This window comes from Phyllostomus discolor, chromosome 7 (genome assembly GCF_004126475.2).
Source record: "Phyllostomus discolor isolate MPI-MPIP mPhyDis1 chromosome 7, mPhyDis1.pri.v3, whole genome shotgun sequence".
NCBI lineage: Eukaryota > Metazoa > Chordata > Mammalia > Chiroptera > Phyllostomidae > Phyllostomus > Phyllostomus discolor.
In genome coordinates this window covers 4,344,873-4,365,506 of record NC_040909.2, presented here as the reverse complement: position 1 = coordinate 4,365,506, position 20,634 = coordinate 4,344,873, and the positions used below count along the sequence as shown (strand labels likewise).

The following is a 20,634-nucleotide window of genomic DNA, read 5'->3' as shown; positions in this document are numbered from 1 at the left end:
CACTCTTAGGGTTGTACGCTCTTCGGGTTTGGACAGAGTTAATGACGTGTGTATATATATATATATATGGTGGCAGTGTAGTGTCACACAGAGTAGTTTCACTGCCCACACATCCTCTGTGCTCCCCTGTTCGTCTCTCCTCCCCCAGCCCCTAGCACTCACCGGTCTTGTTACCGTCTCCATGGTGTTTGTCCAGAGTGTCATCCAGTTGGGATCCCACAGCATGTAGTCTTTTCAGATGGGCTTCTGCAGCATAGTAATGTGCATGTAATAGTGATTGGCTTCTTTCGGTCAGTGCAGTAATACACATTTAAGGTTCCTCCATGTGTTTGCACAGCTTTTTCTTCTTTTCTCTCTCTCTCTGTTTAAACCTTTGAATAATGTTCCATTGTCTCAATGGACCACAGTTTATTTACCTATTCACCTACTGAAGAACATGTTGGTTGCTTCCAAATTTTGGTAATTACGAGTAAGGCTGCTATAAAATACATCTGTGTGTGGGGTTTTTTTTTAAGATTTTATTTATTTATTTTTAGAGAGGGAAGTGGGGGATGGAGAGAGAGAGAGAGATCAAGAGAAAGAGAGAGAGAGAGAAACATCAATGTGCAGTTGCTGGAGGTCATGGCCTGCAACCCAGGCATGTGCCCTGACTGGGAATCAAACCTGCGATATTTTGGTTCACAGCCCGCGCTCAATCCACTGAGCTACGCCAGCCAGGGCATGTTTTTGTCTGAATATAAGTTTTCAGCTTCTTTGGGTAAATACCAAGGAGCATGATTACTGGATTACATGGTAAGAAGAGTGTTTAGTTTTGAAAGAAACCGCCGGGCTGTCTTCCGAAGTAGCCGTACCGCTTGGCGTCCCCACCAGCGGTGAATGGGAGCTCCTGCCGCTCCTCATCCTCCGCAGTGTTTGGTGGTGTCGGTGTTTGGGGTGTGGCCGTTCTAACGGGCGCATAGTGGGCTTGTTGTCGTTTCAACTTGCACTTGGCTGGTGACGTATGTTTACCAACTGGAGGGGCTTTTCCCCCCGATGTTCTTGATGGAGTTGAAACGGTTCCTATCTGTTCCTAGTTTGCTGAATGGGTGTTGCATTTTGTAAATGCTTCCCCCCCTGCATCTATTGATATAATCATATGATTTTGTTTTCTTTAGCCTGTTGATGTGATGGGTAACATTAATTGATTTTTGAAAGTTGAGCCGTGATTGCGTACCTGAAATACATCTCAGTTGCTTAATGTATATAATTCTTCTAATATATTGTTGAATTCAGTTTGCTGGTATTTTGTTGAAGGTTTTTACACCTCTGTTCGTAGTTGTTCGTAGTTGTTTTCTTGCAACATCTTCGTCTGGCCTGGTCCTGGGGCGATGCCTTCCACATAGTGGGGGTTAGGGGCTGTTCCCTCTGCCTGCAGCTTCTGGAAGGGGCTGCAGAGACTCGTGCGGTTGCTTTGTTAGCTGTTTAGTGGGCGTCATCGGTGCGCCGGTCTGAGCCGGGTGCTTTCCGTTTGGGGAGAGTGTTCATTGGGACCCAATTTTTAAAAATAGGTACAGCCCCGTCCACACTGTCTTCTTCTTCTTCTTGTGTGAGCTCTGGCAGGATTGTTTTTCTAAGAACTGGTCCTTTTCATCTAGGCTATCAGATTTGTGGGTGTAGAACTGTTCGTAATCTTATCCTTTTGACGTTCTTAAAGTCAGTAGTGACGGCCCTTATTTTGTTTTTGATGTTAGTAATGTGTATTTTCTGTTTTTTCTTCGTTGTCAGTAATGCTCCATAGTATGTTTTACCGTGATTTAACTAGTTCTTCGTGTAACATTTTGTGGTTATTTTATTAAATAGTTCTGCGATCAGTATCCTTGTAGGGAGCCTTAATCACCTCCTTAAGTTAATTCTTCCAGGTAAACTTGCCCGATCAAGTGCTAAGCACACTTCATGGCTTCGTGAATACAGTCCAGTTGCCGTCCAGGAACTCCCCGCTCACCCTCACGGCAGCGGTGTTGGGGGTGCTTGTCTCCCCGCGCCCCACCCAGCGCCAGGTGGCGGCGGCAGGTGCTCGTGCCGGGTGCGTGCGTGTTTGTTACTGTGGTCTCTGATTTCCCGTGTGTTTACAATATTTCGTAGTTTTTAAAAATACGTTGCTGGTGTAGCCAAGAAGGGAATGATTTAATGTTCTTTTCTTAGGTTATTAGTGAGATAGAACATTTTTATATTTGATTACTGGTTATTTGCATTTCTTTCATAAATTATTGATTCTTGATAAATCTTCAGTGATAAGTGAAAAAACAGAACATCTTCTTTACCCTGGGTGGTATTCAGGTAGATACATGCAGGGTATCTGTTAGACTTTTTGAAACGTTGAAAAGGAGTATGTCATCAGAATATGAGGTGGGTTTTCCCAAGAATTTATCCCTCAGAAAAGAGAGAATCTTTGTCTTTTTAAAAAGGTCTCATAAAGTGTTTGTTGTTGTTGGGTATTTCTCAGTTATTTTTCTTCAGACACAGAGTTCTGTATTTGCCATGTATAACGTGCTCCTGTGTATTGTGCACACCCATGGTTTGTGCGCATTATACACGGGATTCTTATACCGATGGTATGTATTCATTGTACCCATGTATAATGCTCATTCTTAATTTTTCTCTCAAAAATTTGAACAAAAAGGGTGCATTATACATGGCAAAATGTGGTATTATTTGAGGATGATGTGTCAGTCATTGACTAATAGAGGTCAACTAACAGAATCTTGGGGGGGTTTTTTAGAGAGAAGGGAAGGGAGGAAGAAAGAGAGGGAGAGAAACATCAGTGAATGATTGCCTCTTGTGCGCCCCCTGCTGGGGACCTGGCCCGCAACCCACACATGTGCCCTGACTGGGAATCAAACCGGCAACCCTTTGGTTCACAGGCTGGCACTCAATCCACTGAGCTATACCAGCCAGGGCTGTTTTTTGTTGTTGTTGTTTTCTTGTGTGTTTGTTTGGTTGTTTTTTAGGAGGTAGAGAATTTTAACACAATTTCAGTGATTATTCTGGGGTTATAATCTCATAAATAAAAAGATAACATTTTTAGTAAAACAAGTATTCAAATTTACTTACAGGACCAATGAAAGAATTGACTATTGTAATTTTATGCCAAAAGGTACTTTTGACTTATAGTAAACTTCCTGAGTTTACAACATATTCACATATTCAAAATGTGGTGTATCTTAAGCAGCTTTGTGGCAATTAAAATGATATGATCTAGGAAATTACTAGATCACCTAAAATGGTGCTGTTGGTTACGGAAATATATGTAGCTTGTGAAGAGCTTGAATAAAATAGAAGTATACAAATGGAAAGGGCAGTGTTTCTAAATCATGATTTTTCCCCCCTTTTTGGGTGGGGACTCTTGCATACATACAGAAAATAACACAGATTGTAAATGTACTGTTGAGTGAATCATCACCAACTGAAAATCCTGTTGTCTTAGCCTTGGCTGCTATAACAAGGACCTTGGACGGGGTGGCTTAAACAGTAGAAACTTATTTCTCATCATTCTGGAGGCTGGGAAGTCCAAGATCAAGGTTCTAGCCCATTTGTTTCCACCCGCAGCCCCTCGCCCCGGTGGGCAGAGGCTGCCTGCGTGCCGCGTCCCCACACACGGTGGAGAGCGAGGCCGTCTCCGTCTCTCTGTAGGGCACCAGTGCACCCGTGGGGGCTCCGCCGCCACCCAGGTCGTTACCCAGACTCTGCTCCGTGCGCAGAAGCCCCTCCTGCTGCCCTTGCTTCGTGTCCTTCCGCCCTTCCCAGAGACCGTCACTGCCCTAGTTCCAACCTGGAGAGTCTTTGACTTGCTGTGGAATCACACAGGAGGCGCTTTTCCACCTGACTTTTTTTATGCGTAGTGTCATTCTTGAAATTCACCTGGTGTATGACTAGGGTTGGTTCATTCATTGTTGCACAGTCTTCTGTTACAGGCATGTATGTATCCCAATGCATTACTCATTACTCCACTGCCAACGGAAATGTCGGGGTTTTTTTTCCCATTTGTGGCTCTTTCGAAGTTGTTGTTTCTCTTGGTGAACAGGTATACTCCTTCTGTTAACATGTGCCCGCGAGTGGGCTTGTTGGGGATGTGTGTCTTCCGTCTGTCACCTGGTAGTGTAAGCGCGCATCAGCGTGCAGTAGCTGTCGGTCCCCTACTGCAGCAGCTCCCTTTCCGTGGTTGCGCTGTCACTCCCTGCGGTGACCCGTGGCCTGGAAATATTAGAAATACCAGAAATAAACAATTCGCATGTTTTAAACTCTGCACAGTTCGGCTTAGTGTGACGAAGTCTCGTGCTGCCCTGCTCCCTTGCACCCAGGACCCCTGAGTCATCCCTTTGTCCGGCTTCTGCATGCATGCCCGGCCTGCCCGCGGGTCACTGAGCCGCTGTCTTGGTTATCAGGGCGACGACTGCCGAGTCGAAGTGCTTGTTTTCACGTCACCCTTATTTGACATGGTGATGCCACATTGCCGGAACTTTCACTACTGTGTGTGGTTAGAGTTATATTCTATTTTGTTGTTATTGTTATTAATCCCTTACTGTGCCTAATTTATAACACAGACTTTACCACTGGGGTGTGTATATGGGCAGAACCACAGTAGTAGAGGGTTCGGGACGCCCACAGCTCCAGGCGCCCACTGGGGCTCCGGAACTCGTCCTGTGGAAAAGGAGGAGGCTGAGTGTTTACGCGGCCGCCAGTGCACGGGCGTGGGGCTGCCATCACAACTAAGACCACGTTATTTTAAATTTAGGTGTCCAAGGCTAATTAATGAATTAAGTGTAAGTAGGTAGACATTTGGCTAATTACGTTCATATCCTTAAAAGTCTATTTACTCAAGGTTGGGCAGATGGCTTTTTGGCCATCTCTTTGTTGGGAAGATGGATGTTCCCTGCCAGTTAGAGTCCGCTGATCTTCACTTATGCATAGTCACCGGGACCGTGGCTGCGGTGTGCCGGGCAGAGTAGGGGGCTGGAGGCAGCCGCTCTCTGAGAGGCTCTGAGAGGCTCTGGCGGGGGCAGGTGGGCGGGCCAGGGCCAGGGCAGGGAGGGGAGAGTGGAGTGACTACGTCTCTGTTCCGGCATCGTCTTCCAGCCTGAAAGCTTCTTGGTTACTGTTTTGTTTTCTTCGTTTTAATAGAGGTATGATTCACACAGCATAAGATTCACCCTTTCAAAGTGTACACTTTAGTGGTTTTTAGTGTATTCACAAGGTTATACAACCGTCACCACTAGTTCCTGAACGTTTCCATCACCCGAAAACGGACCGTGTACCCTTTGGTGGTCACGCCCACGTCCGTCTGTAGACTGGCCTGCTGGAGGTGTCCCTCGTGAGTGCGGTCGTACACTGTCACTTCTTTACCCAGCATAAGGCTCAGCTGTCTGCGTGATGCCGTGCATCAGTACTTCATTCATGTTTGTGGCTGCGTGTTCCGTTGTCTGGATGCAGCACATCTTCTGTATTCACGACTTAGTTATGAACACGGGGTTATTTCCACGTCTGGCTGTTGTGAATAATGCTGGTGTGTACATTCATGCACAAATTTTGTGTAGATGTGTTTTCTGTTGTCTTAGGTAAATACAGTATCTAAAAGTGAAAATGCTAAAGCTTTTGGGTTTTTTCGGGAGCATTCTCCAAATGGATAGCCCATACTGGAACATTCATAGTTCCAGTGGCCAGGTTCCTGTTCTGTTTTGGTTGCTTTGGGCATTCACGTTGCCATTTTTAATTCTCCCTTGGGGTGGGGGTGGGGGAGGCAGGGTTATTTGACCAGATGCCTCAGGGCGCTCGCTGCCCTGAACGTGGGTCAGTCTTTGTGATTTGGGCTTTGAGCATATCCAGGGTTTGCAGTTGGTGCCTGAACAGCTAATTTTCTGCTTTCCGTTCCTTACGGCTCGGGTGGCAAACACAAGGCCTGCAGGCCAGCACCTTGTTTCTACCCAGCTGCCGAGCTCCTTGCCCCTAGTTAATTAGTAGTTACATGTACACAGCCCTGAAATTACACCGGCCCTTTGAAGGCAGCCTCGAGGCTGATATGGCCCCTCTTGTTCTACTACTTAACTAGTTATTCTGTAGCTTTCTCTGTTTCATAGCCCATGTCTTTAGTTTTCTCTATTTCATAGCCCATGTCTTTTGCACAAAATACCCACCTCTACCTATCACCAGGAATTTCCAAAAGCAGCTGTATCAGTTAGGATGAGATTTAGCTGTGAGTGACAGCACACCAAAAATAACAGTGGCTTCGGTGAGTCCATTTCCCTCTGTGAATGAAGTCTGAGTCACCCGGGCTTCCTTAGGTTAGTGCCATGAACATCAAGGGCCTGGGTGGGCTCTTTCAGTCCTCAACACGTGGCTTCCACCTCGTGGTCCAAGGTGGCTGCTGAGTGTCAGCTGTCACTCGGACTTGCCAACCTATGGGGAAGAAAAAGGGATGAAAGAGGACATGGCCCTCCCTTTAAGAATACTTCCTGGACTTGGCAAGCACTATTTTTACTTATGTGCAGTTGATTAAAATTTAATCGTAGCCACACTTAAACCACAGGGAGGGCTGGGAGACTCCTTTATTCCAGGCAGCATTGTGCCCACTTCAATTCAGCCTCGCTCCCAAGGGAGAGGAAGCAAATAGGCGTTGGAGACTACTCAGAAGGAGTCTCTTAACTTCCAGATTAAGAACCAGATTCCAGATTCTTTTAGGTTATAGAACTTATATCTCTAAACCTTAGTTATCCTTATGACAATAAAATATAATAAGTAGCCCTCACTGGTGTGGCTCGGTGGCCTGAGTGCCGGCCTGTGAACGAAAAGGTTGCTGGTCGGATTCCCAGTCCGGGCACCTGCCTGGGTTGTGGGCCAGGTCCCCAGTGGGGGGCGTGCTAGAGGCAACCAATCCATGTGTCTCCCACACATCAGTGTTTCTCTCCGTCTCTTTCTCCCTCCCTTCTCCTGCCTTTAAAAATAAATAAAATCTTTAAAACATAATAAATAATAAAATATAATAAAAATGTGCACTTCTGTTTTTATGCCGTGTAAAATGACACGTGGAATGATGAGTAATGGCTCAGGCGTGTGCCGTGGAGTCGGCGTCCGAAGTGTGACTACAAGAGCAGCGCATTCGGAAGCCAGAAGAGTTGCAGAGCGATGGCGGCCGTGTGTCCCCTGGGCCGGCTGGGGTGCCGCTCTTCTGCCCGAGCTGTTCTGAGTCTCGTCACATGCAAACACAGAAGGCCCGTGGGGGCGGGAGTCGATGCCCCCTGTCTGAAGGCACCGGCGTCTCTGTAGGCTTCTCTCAGCAAGAGGAACGTACCTCGGTCTTACTCGTTCCTGCACCCTCTCTCTTCTCTTAAGTGTGGTTCACCCTCTTCCCCTGTCTGGGTCTCACCCAGCTCTGTCCACTGTGCATGCAGCTCACGGTGCACTTGATGCCTGGGCTGTCGGCGAACTGTTAACAACACAGCGACTTGTCTGTCTTGCAGTCTTCCCATCCTGCGTGTCTCCCGGTAGGAATTTCAGATGGAGCTGTGTGCCTCTCACTCGTCTGAAAGTGGGCGTGTCTGTTGTCCTCGTGCTCTGAAACATAATCTCCAGGAGAGCACCGCTAGACCCCACGCCTGGTCAGCCGGGAGAGCGTGCTGGTTACTGAGTGGGGAGCGCATGTCCCGCCTTGGCCGGTGTGGCCCGGTGGCCTGCAAACCGAAGTGACACCTGTGCGATTCTGGGCCGGGGCGCACACTTGGGTTGCGTGCCAGGTCCCTGGCTGGGGACAGGCGAGAGGCAGTTGATCCGCGTTTCCCCTGCACGTCGATGTTTCTCTCCCTCTCTTCCTTCCTCCCCTCCCCTCTCTCTAAAAAAATAAATAAAGATTTTAATTGGACAAAAAAGTACCCTGTTCTGGCTAGTGATTTTGAGGGACGAGGAGGGTGGTAGGGGAGCAGGTAAAGGCATTTAAAATCTGTAAAACTCTAGAAGTCTTCCCGCAAGAAGAAATAGTCTCAGCACATTGAATTGACATCGTTTCGAGGGAGGCCAGTTGTGCGTTGCAATGTTGACCGTCTTCCAGAGCCTCCGACAACGGGCTTGCACTGCCTGATGCCGAGTCTTTCGACAGGACAGAGCACAGAGGTCGAGTCCTCTGGGAGGCCCTGGACGTGTAGTCCGTTCCGTGTAACGGGAGCCTCAAGGGGCTTCCCAGCACTGCTCAAGGCCCTCCCTTTCTAAGTGTATTTCCCCCGTTTTTCTTGTAAGTAGAAGTTTCCAACTATATAATCACTTATTTTGGCTGCTTGGATCACCTTCAGACAAATATAAGGGGTGCCTTTTAATGCACGAGGTGGTCCGGGGGAGTGTGAAGGCCCCCGAGGGGTGAGTCTGTGTGAGGCTGCCGGGGCGCGCAGTCCTGATCGGGAGGGCGCCGGGTGCCGTGGGTGGTGCCCGTGCGGCACTGGGCAGCAGCGCCAGCTGGGGTGGGAGGCCTCTGGGCTCTGTCCTCTCCTAAACCCTTGGATTACCAGAGATTTTAGGGTTTTATTTATTTATTTTTAGAGAAAATGGAAGGGAGGGAGAAAGGGTGAGAAACATCAACGTGTGAGAGAAACATCGGTTGGTTTCCTTCTGCCCGTGCCCTGACTGGGAGTCGAACCAGCGCCCTTTTGCTTTGCAGGATGACGCCCAAGCCACTGAGCCATACTGGTCAGGGCACCACTGAGTATTTTTAATAGAGGTTGAAGGTTGATAATTCTGTGTTATTTCCAGGTGAGAGTCAGCAGACCCAGAGTTCCTGTCCAGCGGGCCTTTGCCGACCCGAAGCTCCTGGCAGAGTGGCACTGGGTCTGTAGCTTTTCACTCGAGGAGAAAAGAGTGGGGGTGGCTACCTCCCTGCAATGGTGGTGGCCGTGTGTTCAGAAGTCTGGTGGCCTTGTGCTTTACTCATCTTCTCAGGGTGCTGTTCCTGTGGAGAGGATGTCAGCGGGATCCTCGGAAAGGGCCGAGCAAGGCGTTTGAAGCCGGAGCGGCTAACAGAGACAGCCTTTAGGAGAGCTGCAGTTCGGGGGTGGGCGGTCGTGGTAAAGAGCCGGTGGATGCAACCTCTGTTCAATGGCGAGGCCAGAGGAGTAGCTGCGGAGCCCTGGGGACACCTGGCGAGCGCACCACAGCTTTGTGGGGGCTCGGCAGGGTGGCCCGTGCGGTGTGTCAGGGCTGGTGGGCGTCATCTGCCCCCTCAGCTGTTCCTGCCCCTCCTGCCATGAGCTCTGTCAGAGAAAGAAAAAAGAGAAGAGGTTTGCTTACATTTCTCAGTAAACATGGCAAAATAAGAAGCTTTACATTTTCCACGTTGATTTTAGAAGTTGCCTTCCGTTACAGTGGCTTGATTTAGAGACCTAGACAATGAAGTGTCCCTATGTGTCGTTGAACTTAGGGTCTACGTTTTCTAGAAGAAAAGAACCAGGGGCGCTGGAACAGTAGTCACCTGAGAGTGTGAAAGAGTGTCACAGAGCTACACCCGACCCTGTGGAGAGTGGTCCTGATTGCAGGGGAGGGGGCCTGCCTCTCAGCTGGGACCAGACCCCCTGCCCCGCGTGCCCCGCAGTGACCCCAGAGTTAACTGGGGAAGTCCCGGGGGCAGAGCAAGCGATGTCCGTTCCGTGTTCCACCCCACGAGCACCGTGATTCCGGTACTGTGTGATTGGAACCGACTGAGAAGGAAAACTAGAATCAAACGGAGGCTACAGAAGCCTGAGCTCTGAAGGGAATTCTGAGGGTTATCCGTGAGATATGTTCACGTGCCGTCTTCTGCTCCCTCGAAGAATTAGGCCATATCGTTGTTGGGAAATGAATTTTTGATTGACAAGGGAAATCTTAACTAGACTGAGGTCCTTGTAAGCATTGAATGAAACACTGCTGAAAACGTAGCTAACAAACTGAAAGTTTCAAAAATACTTGCATTTTAGTGGCTCACAGTTGCTCAGCGGTGCTGAATGCTCATCGGAGCCCCATGCATCACGTGCCCGCAGTGAGCTGTGTGGGGTGAAGGGACCCGCCGAGCGCCCCCCGTGCCTGGCGAGCGCCCTCCTGCCGGGTGGCCTCTCCCAGCCTCTGGGGTAGAGCCGTGTCTTCTCGGGGGAGGGGAGACTCGGCTGTTTCGGTTATTTAGTTGTCTGCTTACTCATTTATTTATACGTTTGCCTGTACTTGGCCTCTTTGTTTTGTTTTGAAATGTTCTTTCTTTTTTTTTTTTTGACATTTTTTTATTGTTGCTCAAGCACAGTTTTCCGCCTTTTCCCCCTACTCCAACCTCTTTGTTTTTGACGCAAGCGACTCTCAGAATGGGGGAGGTAGGTGAACCCCTGAGTGGACGAGTCTGAGTCTGGGCCTCGGCTGGTGACAGTAACCCCAGCACTGCAGATCCCTCATGTTCTGTCACTGTGAGGGGAACCGGAGTCTTACTGTAAATGCACGAAGGCCGGGGGGCGGGGGTGGAGTGGGTGGCATAGACTCTCGGCAGCAGACGCCTTCAGAATAATCAAGTCCCTGTAGGCCAGAGCCTGTGTTCCTGGGGCAGAGTTCAGTTTGAGGCTCTGACTTCGGCCAGCTCTGGGCCTGCTGGGCGGGGCTCCATGAAACAGGCCAGCCGTATTTTTTTTTAAGATTTTATTTATTTTTTAGAGTGAGGGGAAGATAGGGAGAGAAACATGAATCAGCTGCCTCTCGCATACCCCCAAGTGGGGACCTGGCTCACAACCCAGGCATGTGCCCTGACCGGGAATTGAACCGTGACTCGGTTCGAAGGCCAGCCCTCCATCCACTGAGCCACACCAGCCAGGGCCAGGCCAGCCATATTGCTTCAGAGAGCACAAGTAAGGTTTTAGCAAGATGCTAGCTGTGGCCTCTTAGGATACAGATAAACTGGTCAGTGAAAAATGCTAAGGAGGATTTTAGAAAATGTTTTTGTTGCATTTTCATCTGGACGAAAAAAGATACCTCAAGGTAAGCAGCAGTCCAAGAAGGCAGTATCTCCTTGCCCGTACACCTTAAGTCGGACCCTGAGGTGGGGTTCTCCTTCCAGCAGAGATCCCGCTAGGGCCTCCTGTCTCCGCTGCTCGGAGGACAGCTCAGGTGCTGTCGGGTGCTGAGCGGAGGGTGCGGAGGCCCATGGACAGGGCTGCGGGGTTGTCGCGGCAGAGCCCCCCCCCCCATGTGCTTCCCTCAGGGTTTCCGGCCTCTGCGTGCCCCTTCCTCTTTCTCCTCCTTTCCTCTTTCGGTCTCATCTTGGACTTGGCCTTTGGGAATACTGAGCTTTACAGAGTGTTTGAAGTGTGGCACATCCTTGCCCCAGAGAGAATGAGCCTGGTTGTGTCACAAAAGATTTCTATTAGAACTACTCTTTTATCCCAAGGGGACGGACACACCTGTTTGAAGCCTGCTGGTTTGTTCCTCTTGCTTTATTTTCTTCTGTCGCGATCGTTGAAACTCTTGGTAGCAGCTACTTACTGGTGACGGCACAGCACCCAAAGTAACTCTGGGTGCTTTAAAAACGTAAAGACCGCCTTGAGCGGCCAGTTAAGGGGTCAACAAAGCTATCAAGAAGCAAAGTCTTTTTTTTTTTTTTTTTTTTTAGATTTTATTTATTTACTTTTAGAGAGAGGTGAAGGAAGGGAGCAAGAGAGGGAGAGAAGCATGGATGTGAGAAACATCAATTGGTTGCCTCCCATACATACCCTGACTGGGGACCCAACCTGCAACCTAGGCATGCGTCCTGACCTGTGACCTTTTGCTTTGTGGGACAATGCCCACCCAACCAACGGAGCCACACCAGTCAGGGCCAAAACCTAGGTCTCTTTATGGTATTCTCTCTAAACACTCCCTGTGGGTCCACTGCTTGTGAACCTCTTTAGGTTGTACATTGCGCATCTTCTTATCAGAAGCCACCTCTTTGGTGTGGCAAGTACCATGAGTGGGCTGGCTCCCTGGGAGGTTACAAACAAAGCAAAACAGAAAAGCAAGGTGGTGAAAAGAAAACCTGACAGGGAGGCTTCTACGTGTGGCCGGCGAGCTCTGCGGTCTCTGGCAGGCTGTGCCGTGTGTCTCAGCCGTACCGTCCCCTGTGGACATGGGTTTTCTGTGCTCCTCCTTGTGAGGGTCGAGTGAGACGACGTTTGTGAAGAATGCCTGTGTCCGCTGCAATTGCTCTGTGAATAAAGATTCCTGTCTCTGATAAACAGTACCAGTCCTCAGCCACCAGCAACCTGATTCTCCCATCCTGTGCGTGGAAGAAGCACAAACCTCCGAGGAGGGATTGCTGATTTTTCAGTGTGAGCTGTGTTCACCAGGCTCACATACTTTCCCTTGTCTTTGATGCTCGCTTGCTCGCTCTCTCCCCCCCCACCCCCCCCCCCCGTGCTTTAATAAGATGATCTGTTATGTCACGCAGCAACCGTATTCTCAGTACAGAGTTTAACTGTGACTGTGCTCGTGTTGGAAATATTTAACAAAGACTCAGAGCTCCAGGCCAGAAGTGCTGTGTCCATCTTATCTCGCCCGCTCCCCCCAGTACCTGAAGAATCCATGGGCTTGGTTATGAGCCAGCTCGAGCATAGGGCGGACTCTCAGCTGGCTGGCTCCAACCCTTCTCAAGGTGGACAGGCACAAAACCGGTTCATGGAACACCTAGGAGCAGCGGCTGAAACGGGAAGTGGAAATGCAGGTGTCGGTTGCACTCAGCAGCCCTCTCGCCCAGGTGTGCTCCTCTTGGGGCCCCTGAGGTGGAGAGGAGAGCCTTGCTCTGCTTTCGGGGGGGCGTTATCTCCAGATTTTGCAGCTACACTTCGGGACCGTGAGATGCACTTAGGAACACCTGCACATGACTTGTCGGGGGAGGGCGTTGGGCTTGGGAGGACTTCAGCGGGTTTTAACCTGATTTACAGCTAACCTCACACTGCTGGGAAAGGAGGTAGGTGTCTTTGGATTTACTCTGAAATGTATGGTGCCTCTTTAGGAGCCACACCTGGTTAATCAGACTCGTGGTTGTTATTGGTGCCTTTCTTCAGTAGCCTAATGAATGGCTCAGTAAGTCAAAGGATGGACAAAAAGTCTAATGTGTGAAGATGGCAGATCTGTGACATGCAAATAACCAAAAAGCAACGCAGTCGTTCTCCCAATTTATTACCCAACCCCCCACAGGCTGCTCCCCTAGGAGACACGGGCAGATCTGTGCCCCCCAAAGTCTGAAGAAGGGGCACCACAGGGCGGGGGGGGGGCGCGCGGGGCGTTCAGTGTGTGTCCGACCTGCGCCCGCTGGGCCGCCTGCCTGTGTGCCGTAGCCGCCGGGGAAGGGGAGCGCGGGCTGGCCCGGCCAGCCGTTCCCGCTTGGGCTGTTCCTGTGTCTGTTTACTCGCGCTGAAGCAACAGTGATGTCGAAGCTGCTCCGTGTCTTCAGCAGCCGTCTCTCCAGTGGCCTTGTGTCTGGCCACGTGCAGGTTGGAAAGAAAGGGCTGCCTTAGCCGTGGGGGACTCTGAGGAGTAAGAAGTCTTTGCCTTGGCCTCCCGGTGCTTACTGCAGGCTGTGTTCTTGCACCGCCTGCACAGAGCGAGGAGGCAGAGTCAACCAACCCCACGTACACCTCAGCCCAGGCCCTTTGCCTGGGCTCTGTTGTGAATGGGGGGACATGGAGGTAAGAAAGGAAGACAGAAAGAAAGAAATCATTGCTGTGGTCAGAGCTGGTCTGCCGACGAGCACTTCTGGTCGAGGGGTTTCCTGCCTTCCACAGGAGGGCACCCAGCACCTGGACTGCGTGTTCGTTCCCCGAGAAGGATAAAGTGCTCCTTGCCTGACAGACTTCCGAATCTGCGGATGCCTCCAAGTGGCGAGATCAGGACTTGCAACGGGCTGCAACACCGCAGTGCCGTGCTCCGACGCAGCGCTCACTGCCGGAGCTCCCTGCCAGGACGGCAGCCCACGCACTCTGCGAGCTGGGGGGTGGCAAGCCCGTGACGTTGGCGGCACTCCCTCCCAGAGCCGCTGTGCACTGCACATGTCCGTCTCCCGGGGTGGTCGGACCCTCTCGGTCTTCCGTCCACAAGCACTTGTAAAAGGCCAGGAAGATGTGGCCTGGTGCTAAGATTTGGCCCAGCAATGGACACGTGACACCAAGTGCTGTCCTAAAGGTGCAGGCTCTGACAGGCCGTGGCCACCCCCCGTGACAGTGTAGGCTTTCGGTGTGATGCGAGGAGAGGTGAAGCAGTACCACTGACCAGCAGGTGAGGCGGAGCGCGGGGCCGCCTGACCCTGCCTGGTGTGGTCTGCAGCGCCCGGCCTTGTCCAGCACAGTGGGTCCAAGTGCGCTCACTGAGCCTGCGCTGTGTCCCCCGGTAAGCGCTCACGCGTGTTAATGTGCTTAACCGCCACAACCACCGTAAGAAGTAGGTACTGTCACCCCCACTTTCCAGACGAGGAAACTGAAGTGCAAAGAGGCTAAGGATGCTACTGAAGGTCGTGGAGAGGAGGCAGGATTTAACTGCATGGAAACAGACCCAGAGTTCTTTTTATTTTTAATCCTTCCCTTAGGATAGGTTCGCTGATTTTTAGAGAGAGACAAAGGGAAGAAGAGAAGCATCCTTCAGTTGCCTCCAGTATGCATCCCAGCTGGGGTTGATCCTGCAGCCTACCTAGTACGTGCCCTGACTGGGACAGGCCAGCAGCCTTGTAGGGGTGCGGGACAGCGCTCCGACCCCCTGACCCACCCGGCCGGGGCCAGAGTCCATGGTTTTAAATCATGTGATGTGCAGCCTCTGGGTGGAAAGATACTGTTTCGAGGGTAAAACTCGGCCGAGTGCCATCCCCTCCGACCCTGCCTGCCTGCAGAGCGCTTCTCTTTTCGGTTGGCTCCCTGCCAGCACCAAGCAGGAGTTGGTGAACGGGGCAGGGGGTCCCTTCTCTGCAGCCCCAGACGGGGGCCTGGCTCTGCCTTTCACCAGCTGGGTGGTCCTGCCTCTCTGACGTGTGTCCTCGTCCGTAAAGTGGAGATCATGTTACTTCCTGGCATCGTGTAGGGGGTCAAATACAACTGAGCAAGCACCTAGTAAATGTTAGCAAACATTCATCATCGTGCTCCAGCTTGAGTCCAAGCCAGGAAACAACTTCTCGGAGACCAGACTCTAGGACCCAGGCAGGCAGGTGGTGTCCCTTTGGTTTCGACAAGACAGTCATTTTGTCCTGTGTATTTTTCTTGACTCTTCGGTGTGGAAAGCAGAGAGGTAAAGCATTATTTAACAGATGTGTGGATTCGAGCAAGACACTGAGGCCCCGTTGCCTTGTAGAACTCAGAGCCTGTCTGAGGACACGCGAGGACCCTAGCGGGCGGCCGCGGAGCCGCGCAGGGCTGTTCCTGCCGCACCCTCGGTCAGTGTGCTCGCACGGCGGGCCGGCCGGTCGGTAGGCGGAGGTATTCATTCCTCGGCTGCCACACGGGTCTTCGGGTTGGTGTCTAATGAGCAAAACTCACTTTTTCTCGATGCGAAGTAGATGTCGTGGCTTGTCCAGAGTGCAGAGGCAGAGGAGCCCTGCCACTGCCGACTTGCCCGAGCCCCTCTCCCCCGTTCCCGGCCAGGCTGCCCCAGACCGCTGGGTTCCCGGTGGTCGGTTCTCAGATCCCATGGCGGCTCGCTCTGCAGGCTCCAAGCCGGGGTGACACCGGGGCCGCTGCCACTGCCACCGCCATTCAGTTTCCTGGTACAAGGATGTGACCTGCCGGGAAGCTTTCGCCTTCCCACCTTCCTCCTTGCGTCTCATCTTCCGTGTGGCACCTCTTTCTCCTGGTGCTTTTGCTGTGCAGCCAGTGTTCCAAAGCAAGTCCCCAGGCTCCAAAGCTCCCGGCCCTCTCCCCTCTCCCCTCTCCCCCGCCCCAGGAGTCCGAGTTAGCCCTGTAAGAGAAGACCACTGCGAGGGCCCCTGGGCCTCTGTGCTGCAGGAGCAAGGGTTTGCTTCTGGGGGTGTGCCGGCTCCTGAGCCGGGCGGGGCAGTTGCTGGGGGTGGGGGGCTCATCTGAGAGCGCTCTGCCTGAGCTCTGGAGGAGTGGACTGGGCCTCACCTGCCCAGGGACAGCGCCCCGCCCGCAGGAGTCAAGGCCGAAGACCGATGCCAGCTTCTCCCAGCCCCTTTCCCTAAGCTCCCTCTGCCACACCGCCCCAAGTCCGAGGCTTGAAACAGCCACCGACTTCTGTTGATGAATAAGCTCACCCTTTGTAAAATGTTTCAGCTTGGGGACTGGAAAGGCTGTCTGTGCCTTCCCGTCCCTCCGTTTCTCTGGGGGTCGATGATGACTTCTGTCTTTGTCTTCACAGGGAACTCTGATGATCCGTGACAAAGAGGTCACCCTCGAGTATGTACCAAGTCCGGATTTTTGGTACTGCAAACGGGTAAGTGCCGGGAGTTCCTTTGCTCAGAAGTGAGGATCTGGCATCGCAGCTTCTCCGCGTCTCCAGGAATGCTGCCTGGTGGAGAGAGGGCTTTGCCAGGGGCAAGGCTCTTCCTCCTTGGTCATTTCAGGTGAACTGGAGGTCAGGGCAAGGTCACCTGGAGCACCTGGAGTTCACCAGCTGCCACCTGTGGCCACAGCGGGCTCTGGGCCTGCAGTTAGAAACACTTTTTGGGGGTAGCGGTCACTTGACTTTTAACCTCTCCCCAGCTGCCCTTCCTGGGGGTGACCCAGGGGAGTTAGTGTTTGGAGAGGCTGGTGCGGTGTGAGGTGTACATTTTGGGGGTACTCAGGAGTTTCTAGGATCTAGAACTTCAGGTCCCATAGCATCTTACCTCTGCCCAACTCCATATTCCTGTGGAATAGGGTATTAGAAGATTGTAGGCTATACTTTTTTTTTTAAAGATTTTATTTATTTATTTTTTTAGAGAGAGTGGAAGGGAGGGAGGAAGAGAGGGAGAGAAAATCAATGTGTGGTTACCTTTTGAGCGCCCTCTACTGGGGATCTGACCTTGCAACCCAGGCACGGGCCCCAGACTAGGAATTGAATCAGGGACCCTTTGGTTCGCACTGAGCCGCACCAGCCAGGGCTAGCTAGGCTGTATCCTTATTAGAAGTCCATTTTGATTGCAGTTGAGCATGAAAATATAATTTGTCATTTTTCATTGCTACTAATTTCAAAAATAATTATGAAAAATTTAATAAAGTTTCTGAACCACACTTAGAGCTTAATACAAGTCAGTAGAAACTGTAGCTTGGTGTTAATGATCTCAGTAGGGTGCAGACCGGACACTGGGTTGCCGTTAACCAAAGCTCCCACATCTCATGGGTATATCACCTGAAGGTGTCAATTTAGGAAAAACATTTAACTTTTCTTTAAGGTTTTATTCCTTTACATTTAAAGAGAGGGCAAGGGAGGGAGAAAGACAGGTTGAGATCTGATGTCAGAATTATACTGCTGTTGCCCAGGCTGTCGCTTGAAAGAACTGAATGGCTTGGTTACGTCTTGGTTACATTTTAAGGTGGCCCTTAAAATGCCAGGCCACCTGCGTAGCCGTCTCGGGCTACTTTTCCTTTTTTGTGTTTTGGGGGCTAAGCGTTGAAGTGCCAAACCTGTGCACGTGCCCTCGGGCCTGACGTGGAACGCGCTGACTTTTTCAGCACACGACACGCACGGTGGCTGCGTTCACGACAGCCGGCTGGTGGAAGCAGCCCGGGTGTGCACTGGCTGGCGGGCGGGTGGGCGGGCGGGTAAACAAAAGGTGGAATAGCCATGCAGTGGGATGCTGTTTGGCAATAGAAAGGAATGAAGTGCTGATACACACCGCGACATAGAGGGACCCAGAAGAAACTATGCCAGACACGAAAGGCCGTGTGTCCCAGTTCCGTGGGAGCGCGGTGAGAACGGGAACTGACTCTGCTTGGCCTGTTTTGGGTGGTAAAGCTATTCCGGAGTTAGCCTGTGGTGATGGCTGCACTGCACACATACTAGAAATCACTGAAGCAGACACTCGAACGGGAGACTTTTGTGGTGTTTCAATTGCACCTGCTGAGGTTTGGAGCCTGGCTCCGCCACTTAGAACAGCTCTGCTGTGATAACAGATGTCCCCCAAGCCCTAGTGACGTAAAATGGCAAACACATCCTCCACCTGTACCATCCAGTACCTGTCGGGGGCTGTGAGCCCTGGCTAACACTTCTGCTGCGTGGCCTTCATCCTGGGACCCCGGGGTGGGGGGTTGGGGGGGCAGTCCTGGCGTGGCACTCGTGTCTGTCTGAGGGGAAGAGCAGGAGGCTCATTCCCAAAAGCAGTGGCTCTCGACGCCTCTGCCAGACCTTCGTAGGTCACGTTCACTCACACTCCATTGGCCAAACGAAGCAGGGCACGAGGCCGAGGCGGAGAGTGGAGAAGGGAAGTGCACTCACCCCGTGGGGAGGTGGCGCAGTCACTTGACAGCGGGCAGGGCCGTGTGTGTGAGCTGGTTACGGAGCAGGGAACGGTGGAAGAGTCGGCTGTAATGATCTCACCTAGCTTCTTAACCTCCACAGGCCTCAGCTCCGTCACCTGCAAGACGGAGAGGTGGTAGCTCTCCGCATCCGTCAGTGGCGGCATGTAGGCCTGGGGCGTGGCGTGTGCTGTGTAATCGTGAACTGCTGCTGTTAACGTTCTCCCCCTCCTCCGTCCGGGGGACCCCTACTCACCCTGCAGAGCCCCGCTCAGACAGCACCCTCTTCCTGGGGCCTGCCCTCTGGTTTCCTGCCCATCCGCTCCCTGCCCTCATGGCACTTGGGAGCTCAGCGCAAAGCTTCAGGGGCTTTGAGTTCGGGCAGCGTGCTTGCCCAGAGGCTCAGACGAGAAGAATTACGTTCACATCGCGGTGTGTTTCTTCCCTTGCTGCCAGGCTAGTGAGCATTTCGTTTCCTTTATCAGCCTCAGAATAGCTGCCCGGGGCGTGACCGATACATCTCGGCAGCCCGGTTTCCTTCAGCGAGCTCATTACTTCCTGCAGAAGCCCTCGTCCGGGGCAGGGACGCTGGGGGCTGCTCCGGAGTCAGACTCCCTGCCGGAAGGCAGCCCTCAAACGGCAGCGTACCAGTTCCGTCCGCCAGCTGCGTCTCAGGCTTCGGGCGACCTGGGATGCGGCTCATTTCTTTCATTTTGGCAGGTGTTACTGTGTAGGTATATATAAGGTTTCTAATGGTACTTCCAGTCCCACTGAATTCTCCCTCCTTCTCCTGCAGTGTAAGGCCAGCATCGGTGGACACCGGTCTTCGTGCTCCTTCTGCAAGTGCCCGCGGGAAGGTGAGTGGTGGCGGAGGCGGCGGTCTGTGCTTTGTGCGCTGAGCAAAACACGTGTCCTGCTTTCCTTGGCCTCTGGTAAATACAAGTTGATCTGTGAACGTCTCAAAAGTGCATCGTGACGCCTAACCTCATGTGGCCTGTTGGTGAAGGACTTGGGGTCACAGAGTTCCGCCAGGGGAAGGGGTGGGTTTCGGTCTTCTCAGGCTGGGGCGGCTGAATGGGCCCCCGGACAGAGGTCAGTGGTGTTACGGTTTTGGACACAGTCGGGGTGCAAGGCTGGAAAAGAGTCTGCGTGGTGTTAGTGCATGTGACACCCCCACACGCGCACACACGCTCCCTTCTCCGAAGTCACTGCGGCTCGTTTGCTGTTGTTACTGTTTTCTCATTTGCACCCTAAGAAAACATGACAGGATCGTCAATGGAAAAACATTTGTCGAAGCAGCAGTAAAAATGTAAACAAGAGGAAATCATCAAAATGGAGGGTGTGTGTTATTTTTATAGAGGAATAAGCCCCATCAGCTTCTCCGCTACTTGACATGAAAGTAGATTTCTCCAAAAAGTAGAGGAGTAGAAGTGGAGTAGCTTTAGGGGGACAGCCTTAGGGACTGCCAGAGGCCCGCTAACCACAGTCCTGTGGCAGTGACCGGCTGCCACGGATGTGTTCCTCACACCATCTGCTGAGCGAAGCCACGCACGACCGTGAACGACAGTTCCGAGCAGGGCCCGGGTGGCCTTCCGCACAGCCCACCTGTCCCGCAGTCAGAGCGCAGGGCGCCTGCGGGGGGTTTCTCGGCCGGGCTCTGGCCCGGGGTGTAGGTGCCCTTCTCTGCGGGCGGCCGTGAGCCAGTGCTGTGGGAACCTCTGGGGAGGGCTCGCCCCAGAGACCAGACCAGCACACGGGAAGGCGAGTCAGTGCTGAGCTTTGTAGCTTGTTGCATGACTTCGGGTTAGGCAGAATTATTATATTTTTTCTCTCAAGAAAGACTTCTTTCTCAGCCTCTTCTCACAGACGAATAGATGGTCTGTAAAGACCCTGGGGCCCTGCCGCCAGGACGGCCAAGACGGCTTTGACCCGTGCACAGAGAGCAGGTGCGCGCCAGTTGCCGGTCACTGTCCCTGACCTCGGTGTCACTCCCATAGAGTCTCCTTTTGAGTCACGTGGCTTCCTGTGAACCCTCCAAAAATGAAGTAATTGCAAAAATATGCCCCTAATTAACTGGATAGATTATTCTCCTGTAGAAAGAGATTTGCGGTGAAGCGTGCGTATTTTGGAGGACATTCACCCGTTGTAAGGACTTGAGTATGAACGAGCCGTGTGCAGGTAGGCCTGGCCTTAGCTCCGCCAGAGG

At 52.1% G+C, this 20,634-nt stretch overlaps 1 protein-coding gene and 1 non-coding gene across 7 annotated transcripts in view; both read left to right on the top strand.

Annotated features, from left to right (window-relative positions):
* The window catches only part of RBM6 (RNA binding motif protein 6), a 77,645-nt gene that overhangs the window by 43,434 nt on the left and 13,577 nt on the right, over positions 1-20,634 (top strand). For 5 of the 6 annotated variants that reach the window (XM_028517894.2, XM_036030308.1, XM_036030309.1 and 2 more), the window contains 2 exons: positions 16,351-16,425; positions 19,225-19,285. In XM_028517894.2, coding sequence (XP_028373695.1) covers positions 16,351-16,425; positions 19,225-19,285 — 136 coding nt within the window. Of the gene's footprint in view, positions 1-12,121; positions 12,324-16,350; positions 16,426-19,224; positions 19,286-20,634 lie in introns of those variants that run through there. The other variant, XM_036030311.1, reaches the window with a different exon arrangement.
* LOC114502190 lies at positions 13,549-13,680 on the top strand. The gene has a single exon (XR_003685041.1). It is a non-coding gene; the product is annotated as a small nucleolar RNA SNORA51 (small nucleolar RNA).